At 42.0% G+C, this 10341-nt stretch overlaps 2 protein-coding genes across 2 annotated transcripts; one reads left to right on the forward strand and one right to left on the reverse strand.

The window, feature by feature from the left end:
• Positions 1 to 1386: 1386 nt before the first annotated feature.
• pin4 (protein (peptidylprolyl cis/trans isomerase) NIMA-interacting, 4 (parvulin)) lies at positions 1387 to 4373 on the reverse strand. The gene is made up of 4 exons (XM_080840609.1): positions 4223 to 4373; positions 3757 to 3836; positions 2233 to 2352; positions 1387 to 1711 (listed from the first exon to the last, which is right to left on the reverse strand). The coding sequence occupies exons 1-4, from the start codon at positions 4257 to 4259 to the stop codon at positions 1553 to 1555; spliced, it is 396 nt and encodes a 131-aa protein (XP_080696735.1). The 5' UTR covers positions 4260 to 4373; the 3' UTR covers positions 1387 to 1552.
• Positions 4374 to 4712: 339 nt separating this feature from the next.
• Positions 4713 to 8505, forward strand: LOC308367098 (kinesin-like protein KIF11-A; the record flags this gene model as incomplete). The annotated part of the gene is made up of 13 exons (XM_080840918.1): positions 4713 to 4777; positions 4852 to 4984; positions 5068 to 5165; positions 5357 to 5435; positions 5548 to 5730; positions 5902 to 6026; positions 6224 to 6314; positions 6658 to 6900; positions 6984 to 7079; positions 7165 to 7253; positions 7360 to 7447; positions 8118 to 8325; positions 8417 to 8505. 13 exons carry the CDS (start codon positions 4713 to 4715, stop codon positions 8503 to 8505), a joined length of 1587 nt encoding a protein of 528 aa, XP_080697044.1.
• Between the last annotated feature and the right edge of the window lie 1836 nt (positions 8506 to 10341).

Genomic DNA, 10341 nt, shown 5'->3' on the forward strand with positions numbered 1-10341 from the left:
TGCCAGCCTGCCTGTCATTGTCAGCGGTAGACATACGTATATCTAAGATTACTGTGCTTTATATATTCACTGTAGCCTATATATTGAATATAGAATATAGAATATTTGAATCTCCTCCAGAACCACCTGTTAAGGCAGTAAATGTAGCTCATGATTTTATATACTACTTAGTAAACATTACATCACAGACTTTGTAGGCCTCAAATGACTTGTCACAGTGACCTGTCAATACTCAAATATTGTTATGTTGTAATCCTGACAATAGGTGGTACACAAACATTACTGCTCCTGATTATCTCACTTCTGCAACCTAGACAATTGTATACACAACTTTAGGGGATTTAAATTCAGAGTACATTCAACTTACTAGGGTGACCATATTTGAGTTCGAGAAAAAGAGGACACTTCGTCGTAGGGGAGGGGGCATAGTAGTGTATAGCATTTACATGCAGTTGTCATGTGCTGTTGTAAACCATGCAAGTACTAACTAGTTGCATTGTTTACCACAGCATATGACATTTGTGTAATGTGCTGTTGTAAACCATGCAACGAGTCACAAGTTGCATGGTTTACAACAGCACTTGACATCTGCATGTGAAAAAGATACTAGTTAGCCTACTAGTGGAAGTGGCAAAGTGCTCAGTGTTGCCAGATTGGAAATGGCCAGGTCAGGTCACCCTAATTCAACCAGCAAAATTTAAGAGGCTTTGACAAATAATATTTTGTTCAAAATGGTAGCTGTAGGGAACAGTGGAGGACAAGGCCAAATCTGGAACACTTAAAACTGCAAAATTAAAACTGCCTGTTTGCTGGCAGACAGGTAAAACTGTCGCGTAAATGACTGCACAGGACCCACGGAGAGGTGTAGCTCACACATGAGTGATGGAGCACAATTCTACGGTGCAGTAAAGCCTTCCCGTGAAGGAATCAGCTACTGTCATTTTCACATTTTCAGTCAGTTGCTTAGAAAATTCTGGTTGAGTGTTACCACAAGGTTAGAAGAATAGGTAAATTAATCATTTAGCGACGAGTAAGTGAATGAATCATTCAATCATTCTCATCAGCTGATATCAATTCAACTCCTAAAGATCAGACTAACTACTGTGTGTATGCACAGTTCTATTTTTCCACCAATAAAAATCAGCAGTCCATTTTTTTTTTAAAACCCCAGCATTCTTCCTTACTCAAAATGTTCCATTATACTCTTCAGAGTATACATGAGGGAAATGGGATGCTCTCAAACACTAGTGTTAGCATGGTAATATTAAATCAGTTTTGAGTAGTTGATAGAAATGTGTACGTCATGTGCATTGTATGCTTTAGAGTGTCCTGAAGCATACTGTAAATTATTTGTCTCATCCAAAATAAACACACACATACTTCATCTTCAACAATACACGAAAGTATTTTATTTTTAATGTTTCTCACAGCACCTCTGAACAAAATCTTCAACAAAATCTACCATAAACTCTTCAAATCAAATCAAATGTTAAGCAAATGGGGCACTGTTAAAGCTCCAGCTCCAAACTCTACACGATCGGTGTAGGCTTGGTCACTTCTTCCCCTCGACCATGATTATGTGATAGCCATGTTTCGTCTTGACAGGTGGATCTGTGTACACAGGTTTGTCCATTGAGCTAACAGCTAGGGCAAATGCAGCTTCCTGGAACGGGCCCACCATCGATCCTCTTGTCATCCAGCCCAGGTCGCCCTGTCACATGCAAAGTACAGTTGTTTACTCATTTGAATAATATATATTGGCCACAGGCTGAGAGCTGTCGAGAAATGACTACATTTATCAGCAGTACCAACACTCAATGGAATGGAACCCTGTTGATGTAGTATTATTAAGCCTTGCTCTGACAAAGTAAGCAATATAACATGAGTTAATATGAATGTCTTCTGAGCTTTTATCGTTAGAATATTTCTGCAAATTACATCTGCACACCAATCAGTACACAATGTGTGCACAGGTGTGGGATAACAATCTGAAATGAGATCTTCAATCTAAAACTGGTACACTGATGAGCACAGAAAGAGACACAGTTTAATGGTGCAGAATTAAGCGAGTTATGCAATAAACACACTGACGCAAAGCGTCACAGTTGTTCCACATGCTTGTCAAGTCACCCTGCACAGGTGCGCCATCTGCTGGAACAGAATGGGTGTGGCAGCTGAGGTTCCAACAACAGTTACATCCTTCCTTGAGCTCAAGGGAAAAGTGTTACTTACCCCTTGTCTGGCCTTGTCTTCACTGTATTGGGTAGCAACTTCACTGAAGCGTACACCGGATTTCAATTTTTCCATAGCTTCCATACATTTTCCATGTTTTTCACAAAGAATATGACGGACCTGTCAAGGCAACCAACCCAAGTAAGTCCATTGAAATGACTAGCAAGTGTTATAGAGCAGATCATAAAATCCTCTAGCCACGTACGGATTAGCTTCATGAATCTTAAAAAAGAACCTGGCCATGACTGAGCTCATGGTCCTGCTTCACGTCCATGATAGTAGCTCTAACCAGCTGCTGGGGACCCAAAACCCTCAGCAACCATCTCAGTCAATGACTAAACTAGCTGCTGGGGACCCAAAACCCTTAGCAAACATCTCAGTCAATGACTAAACTAGTCCTTTTTTTGTATTCACACGGCACAGACACAGTACTGCAAAACATAACTGACCAATTCACATTAATCTACAGAAGGCTAAAAGAACCAGTCTCTGACATCTATGGATCATATTATTATCACATTTTTAAAATGTGACAAATTTGCCTTCACTCCTCTAATCTTCCATTGCTGATGAAGATTTGTTTGTTATGATTCAGGGTGGTGATAAAATGACACTAACATTTTTGTGTGCCACCAATAAATAAAGCTTTGGAAATAAATGGCCTCTCCCCACTTGCGGTGCTGGCAGCGCAATTTTCTATTAGTTCTCACCACATAACTACGTCTCATCTTTGCTCCTTGAATTTCGATATGTAATGGTATGGAGTTATTGAAACTTACTACGTGTAAAAAAGACTAGAAATTGAACGTTTATTTTTCGAGTCTCAAGCCTCTAATGTTGCCTCAGGCGCCTTTAATAAAATGAAACATCACAGATCTATCCACATAACCGTATTGTTCCAAAGAAGGCACCGGTAACTGCAATCATCTTTTGGGACTTCCTGATTGTGAGGATTGGCACCTACAGAGAAGCCTGGTAGTCGGTGCACTTTATGTGGGACACAGCTTCATTGTAAATAATTTCAAAAATAGCCGTTTATGACAAACATATTTTGTAGAAACACATCCACAAATCTGTGGCCAAAAATAAGCTTTACATTTCAGTAGATTAAACCATCCACCTGCTGGAGCTCAATCTTTGTAACCTCTCTCAGCAAAATGAAAACAGAAGAGGCTGAAGCAGGTTCGTGAGAGGGTAGATTAAACATCAGTTTAGGGAAGTGGAGTGATTCTGCTTCAGCACCGTGTTTTATTCGCATATTTTCTAGATCCACTGCTGCTTTCTAGACCCCTCAGCCTGAACTGCCGAGAGCCATGGGATTAGGTAAGGCAGTGTTTATACTTGCAAGATACAAATTATCTATGCACTTTCACAAGGACATTATCCAGAAATAAACACACTGTTCTAAGTTACAACTACATTACAATACATGTGACCTTTACAACATTACTGTTTTTGAACTTATACAATTTGACATCATGAAAATCCTAATGTGAAAGATGCAGATGATGGTGTCCCCTCTACCTTGACAGCAGTGCCTCCTTTCTGAGCTTTCTCTTTCTTTTCCGTGTCACCACTGCCAGAAGCACCACCTCCACCACCCCCTGGAAAGTGTTCGAAAAATAAGTAGTGTTACAATTTAACTTAGTAATGTCCTCCCGGTCCCTAACAGATGCCCAACTAACCAGGCACTTTGTATTATATCAGGGACGTTATGATTGTGCTCTTCATACATAATGCAAGGCGGTGGACAGGAGTGGAAAACAATGAATCAGCGATCTCACTATGCGATGGCGGCTCATAGAAAGGACAACTGTCTTCATAATTGCCCAAATTGTTTGTAGAATATTTTTTATCAAATATGGTAAGACATCTACTCACTACTGTAGTGCTGCCAGCTAACGTTAGCTAGTCTGAAAGCTAGCAAAAATACTACAGGCGTATTAGCCTGAACGCTATTGCTTTTCTTATAGGTTTTCCTAATTCTTACCTTTGCCCCCCTTACCACCCTTTCCTTTAGGTGGCATTTCCCATGCACGCTATACGATCACTTAAATCAACCTGTCACAACAAAAACACAACAGACTCAAAATCTTGCTGTTCTCATTCACGACTTCTGGCTTCCCCAAGACTCAAAAGCACATGCGGTAACTGCGCAAGTAAAGCGCATTCTCGTGAATACGATACATGGCTCTAGTCTAGTGCATCAGTGCCGTCAACAAATGTTCTCAACCAATCACGTTTCAGTATACATGATACGTTTAATTGATTGGCGCTCTGGTTGAAGATCGCTATTTTAAACAGCTGTCTGCTGTTTGTGCTTGTTAAACGTTTTCTTTTTGCGGAAGCGAACACCGCTATCACCACTACTTTTGGCTTACTTAGGTACGTTACAATCCCGGTGCAAATACTGGTCTCGAGAATAAACTGCTTTGTTCATTTGGCACGTGAAACTGGATAATCGTAGGCGCTCTTTAATAATGAATTCAAGTTGTAACAAACGGGACGAAAAGGGTAAAAACATCCAAGTGGTTGTACGATGCAGGTAAGTTTCTCAAACTATGTATTTGGTTAAAATGATATGGGTAGCATTGCGTCTACATTACCATGTTTTTACAGGCCTTTCAACGCATCGGAGCGCAAGTCTGGCTCACATGGAGTCATCGATTGCGAGCAAAACAGAAAAGAAGTAACTGTTCGAACTGGAGGTTTTGCAGAAAAAAGTGCCAAGAAGACCTACACATTTGACATGGTAAAAGTTTAGTGAATGCTGAAAGACAATTTGCAAATGCATATATTTTTTCTCATTTTAACCTGTTCCATGTTGGTGTTAAGGTGTTTGGACCGTCGTCAAAGCAGATTGATGTTTACAGAAGTGTCGTGTGTCCTATTTTAGACGAAGTGATATTGGGCTACAATTGTACCGTTTTCGCGTAAGTCGCATTATGGTTTTTATGTCATATCTCAGTACAGAGTTCCACATAGAATACTTAATTGTCCCATGTGATTCAACCTAATCGAGTCCCCGTTTATTATTAGTCAAATCTAATAACTGTGCTTGTTAATCAGACAACCGCCTCAGAGTGGCACTCTATGACTGAACAGTGTGTCCATTCATTCTCAGCTATGGTCAGACTGGTACAGGAAAAACCTTCACGATGGAGGGGGAGAGATCTCCTGATGAAGAGTTCACATGGGAGGAGGTAGAGAAACCTCAAACTCCGTCTGAAGAGAGGCCAGTTCAAAGTTGATAATACTGCAGCAAGAAGCCGATTTACAACTGACATTTTATGATGTGTCCTCCTCTTCTGTCAGGATCCTCTTGCTGGTATTATTCCACGTACTCTGCATCAGATCTTCGAGAAGCTGGCTGCCAGTGGCATTGAGTTTTCTGTCAAGGTCTCCTTACTCGAGATCTACAATGAAGAACTGTTTGACCTGCTCAGTTGCTCTGACATGTCGGAGCGGCTTCAGCTCTTTGACGATCCTCGAAACAAGGTCTTCTAGTCATTTCTCTTTAATTATTTATAGTTGATTAAGTCCACCTGTAGTTTAGTCTTGTGGCTGCAGGTCTTGGACTTCAGAGTGGTAATGTTGACCCTTTCTATGACCGTCACATTTTTAACCAAGGCTCCCCCCCCCCCCCCCCCCCCCCCCCCATTCTCTCAGCGAGGCGTCATTGTGAAGGGACTGGAAGAGATCACTGTGCACAATAAGAATGAGGTTTATCAAATTATGAAGAGGGGTACTGCCAAGAGGAAAACAGCCTGCACTTTAATGAATGCGTACTCAAGGTACAGACTCCAACTACTGTGTACGATCTTCCTGTAATATTAACCTCTGTGTATACAGTTTATGTGTAGTGCCTGAATTGGGAGCACCTTCACACCCAGTCTTGCATTCTATGTGGGAGGTGGATTAGTTTACAAAGTGTTGCTGCTGTCAAATAGTTCATCATTTGTGTAACTAATCCATTCTTACATTTTGGTAGTCGTTCACACTCTGTCTTCACGGTCACAATTCATATGAGGGAGGTCACCCCAGAGGGAGAGGAGTTGGTGAAGATCGGGAAACTTAACTTGGTAAGCTTCACTATTATCATCTTTTGATAGATCTTTTGATTTACTGTTTAACTATGTTAACCTCACTATGATTGTTTTTCGAGGTTATCTATCAGTTAAGAACTGAAAACCCTTGATTTGAATGAGTCCAACAACTCGTCTTATTCAAAGAAACAAACAAAAAAATATATGTGCATACATATGAAGTAAGTGTAGTCGTATGAGTGGGAGAGCGGAAAGTACATGTTGATGACGGCTGTTCAGTGGGTCAATGTTGCTGATTCAGAAGCCTTACGGCCTGGGGGAAAAAGCTGTTTGTGAGTGTGATAGTAATTCACTCATCCCAGAGGTGTCGTTCCCGTAGGTGGATCTGGCTGGCAGTGAGAATGTGGGCCGGTCCGGGGCGGTGGACAAGCGTGCCCGTGAGGCGGGCAACATCAACCAGTCTCTGCTGACGCTGGGCCGGGTGATCACCGCGCTGGTGGAGAAGGCGCCACACGTGCCGTACAGGGAGTCTAAGCTTACCCGCATCCTGCAGGATTCACTGGGTGGCCACACCAGGACGTCCATCATCGCCACCGTCTCCCCGGCCTCCATCAACCAAGAGGTTGGACGTTAACTTGATTTGATTATTGGTTGTAAGAAAATGGCTGTTTCAAAATGGCTTATATTAATGTCTGTTGTCCTTAGGAAACTGTGAGCACTCTGGACTATGCAAGTCGTGCAAAGAACATTATGAACAAACCTGAAGTTAACCAGAAAATGACCAAGAGGGCCCTTATCAAGGTAGAAATATTTAGATAATGTGCAATTTAGAAAGACCAGTTTTAATTTTCTGCCAAAAAAAACAAACCAAAACATTTCATTACAGGAGTATACAGAGGAAATTGAACGCTTGAAACGTGATCTGACTGCCTCTCGTGACAAGCATGGAGTTTACCTGTCTTCTGACAACTTTGAGTGGGTGACAATTTCGGCAATTAATCCTTCACTTTCTCTTCTCAGCAGTTTAAGTCTTAAGGTATGTGGGCAAAGTAAAATAAGTTTCAACTTTGTTGCTTTGTAGGAGCTTAAACAGTAGACTGGCCTCTCAGGAGGCGCAGATCACTGAGTATGCCGATAGAATTGAAGCCATAGAGAAGGAGCTGAAGAGTGTAAGTATTTTTCAAATTTCACCGCAGTATCCTCCTTTCTTTTTCTCTGCGTCATAAAAATGCTTTCTGATGCTATGCTGCCCCCTGTTGGCCAAAAGGGCTCAGATGGTATTACGTGTTGTTTCTTTCTTTCTTTTTTTCTTTCTTTTTTAATAAAAAATTCACACCCTGTATCAGGTCACTGGGCTGTTTTCAGTCAACCAACTGCAACTTGACCAGTGCACAGAGGAACTTCAAGAGGCTAGTCACCATCTCCAGGAGGTCCATACAGACCTGCAGCAAGCAAGGGACGAGCTCAGTCAAGAGCAATATATTGCCTCAGAGCTTTCAAGCACAGAGGAAGCGCTGCATAGCACTGCTAATCAGGTAATGCACTGCTGTGAATTAACTCAAGAGTTGCATTGGCTCCTAGCCTAGCTTTTATACTGAACAGAACCTCAGAATTATAATTGGACCGAACATCTGGTACTTGGTGTGAGTTAAACTGCTGTGTTTGCCTAGCCAAATGTTTAAAAACAATACAGTTGTTTCAGTCTCCCTTATGATGCTCTCCTTCTGTTCACCCCTCCTTCAGGCTTCCTCAAGTTATACTCAAGTTATACAGAAAAATTCATATTTACTTCTGGATTTACAAGTTCAACCTTTTAAAAACCTCCTATTGTCCTTGTAGCTCCTTACCACAGCTGAGGTCAGTGTCCGTGATGTGTCTGGCCTCCATGCCAAACTGGACAGGAAGCGAGAGGTTGAGGCGCACAACTCCACTGTGCAGCAGGGCTTTACCCAGCGTATAAACACCTGCTGCAGCCAGATGCAGATATCCATTCAAGAGAACAATGCCAAACACCTGTCTATGGTGGATAACTTCAACACCACCACATGTGAGTGTGTGTGTGTGTGTGTGCGTGTGTGTTTATATTCTGATCCTACAGAGAAACTCCATGCTGTCTGCTATTACTGTGTTTTGCGAAGGTGTTTTCACCCTGTTGGGGATTCGTGTCAACACCCTCGTGCTGCCTGGTGGTGAAGGCCTCCACAACCTCTACGTAACATTCACTTAATCTGAGCACATCCCGTTTTTCTGCACACAGGAGTAGCCTCCAGTACTGTAATGCAAGCACATTGCAAGAGGAAAAATAACTTGTTTACTCAAATGTGCTCACACTATCTGGAAGGAAAATGGTGTGGCTAAACCTTTCACACAGAAGGTTGCGGTTGCTGTTCTGTTCTGCTGTTCAACCTTTCTTCCTCTCTCTCTCCCCCACCAGCCAAACTTCACGGGATGGTTGATGAGGCCTGTACACAGGCTGCTCTGGACACGCAGGCTCTGGTGGTCAATGTGAAGAGTGCCGTTGAGGAGAGTGTTAAGCAGTGCGAGGCTCGGATACTGGACCAGACCAACTTGTGTCAGGAGACAAAACAAGTTCTGCACAAGGCAATGGTGGGTGAATCCAGCCCATTTGGGGCGTGGTGGGCCGCTAAGAACAACTGAATGTTAAGTGTATTTGCGTGTCTTGCAGGATGAACACAGACTCCATCTGCAAGACGTCCTGATGGCACAATCAATGCCAGGGCTCAGTGCAATTCTGGAGCGACATGATGTTTTTAAACTGCAGCTACAGGCTTTCCATGGGCTTCTTGAGAAGGTTGGTTTACTCCCCAACTCCTTCCCTACTAGAACTGGTGTTCTTTGTTGCTGATTTAAGTAGTTTTTTTTTTTATTGTTTTATGAATTTGAGAATTGTTACAGTACAGTGGAACCCCCCTATCTGCTGATTTGGTAACCGTGGTTTCAGTTATCTGCGGCTCGAAAATATTATCGCAGTGAAAAGGCGTTCTGTTGCAAACTAGCAAGCTTACTACTAACTAAAAGGCATGCAGAGCCCTTGCAAACACCAACAGCCCAGTTGACACTGATTGAAGCTTGCCAACACACTATCTGGTGTCTTTTGGCAGTTTAGCTGGCAATATCATGCTGTGAAAGCTTTTCTTCCATTTTTGCAAGGTGTTCTAGCCAGGATACACATAACTACATAGTGCATATCCTGGATGTCTAGTAGGGAAGTCACAGGTGTTTATATGTCTTTCACATGACCATATGCTATCAAAATGAATTTGAGGATTGTACCAAAACTAGTTGCCTACAAAACCATACCTCAAAAATGTCATTGTTAATGTTACTCTAAGTGGAAAATGAACGGTTCATAGGTTTTAAATTCTGCACCACTCTAGCCTTTCAGCACTGGTGTGCTTAATATGTGACTTGTCTTCAAGGTCATTTCTCATGCATGTCTGTCCTTGATACCCCCATCCTCGTTGCAACTCCGTCCTCATTTCCTTCATGTTTTATCAAAAAGAGGGGCTAAGGCGTAGCAGGAAGGAAGGCAGGCAGGGAAAAGGGAAAAACGTTGTCCAAGATATTTATCATTGCTCCATCATCTGTTGCAGTCCTGTTCATTCAAGAGAGACCACATTCACATAATATTTACTATAGTTGTTATATATATGTTATAAGCGTTTAATTTATTATGAACTATTGTTTTTTTTTGTCCATATTTTATTTATACATTTTACTTCATAGGAATGTACGTGCATTAAAGTTATATATGGTGTTCTCTACTATCCATCCATAGGTCTTGGAACGTATCCCTCATGGACACTACTGTGCCATCATTTTGTGTCAACTGCATTTTCTACTCCTTAGATGGTGGGTCTGAGGAATGACCTGGAGACAGATTCCAAGGACCAGATTCAAGCGTTCGCTTCCATGAGACAGACTGCTGTGGATGGAATCGACTCTCTTCAAGCAGAGCTGGACAGGATGAAGATGAAGATCAGCCAAAGCTCCAAAAAACAGAACGCAGTGAGTCAAAACGGTCTTTAATGTTATTTTAAAT

The sequence above is a fragment of the Sprattus sprattus genome (genome assembly GCF_963457725.1).
Source record: "Sprattus sprattus genome assembly, chromosome: 6".
In the NCBI taxonomy this organism is placed as follows: domain Eukaryota; kingdom Metazoa; phylum Chordata; class Actinopteri; order Clupeiformes; family Clupeidae; genus Sprattus; species Sprattus sprattus.

Bases quoted from the DNA above. Each gene is read 5' to 3' on its own strand.
- pin4 (XM_080840609.1), bottom strand. From the start codon at position 4,259: ATGCCACCTAAAGGAAAGGGTGGTAAGGGGGGCAAAG. The intron at 2,353-3,756 runs GTAGAGGGGACA...TTGCCTTGACAG, and splicing joins AAGGAGGCACTGCTGTCAAG to GTCCGTCATATTCTTTGTGA. The intron at 1,712-2,232 runs GTAAGTAACACT...TGCATGTGACAG, and splicing joins AAGACAAGGCCAGACAAGGG to GGCGACCTGGGCTGGATGAC.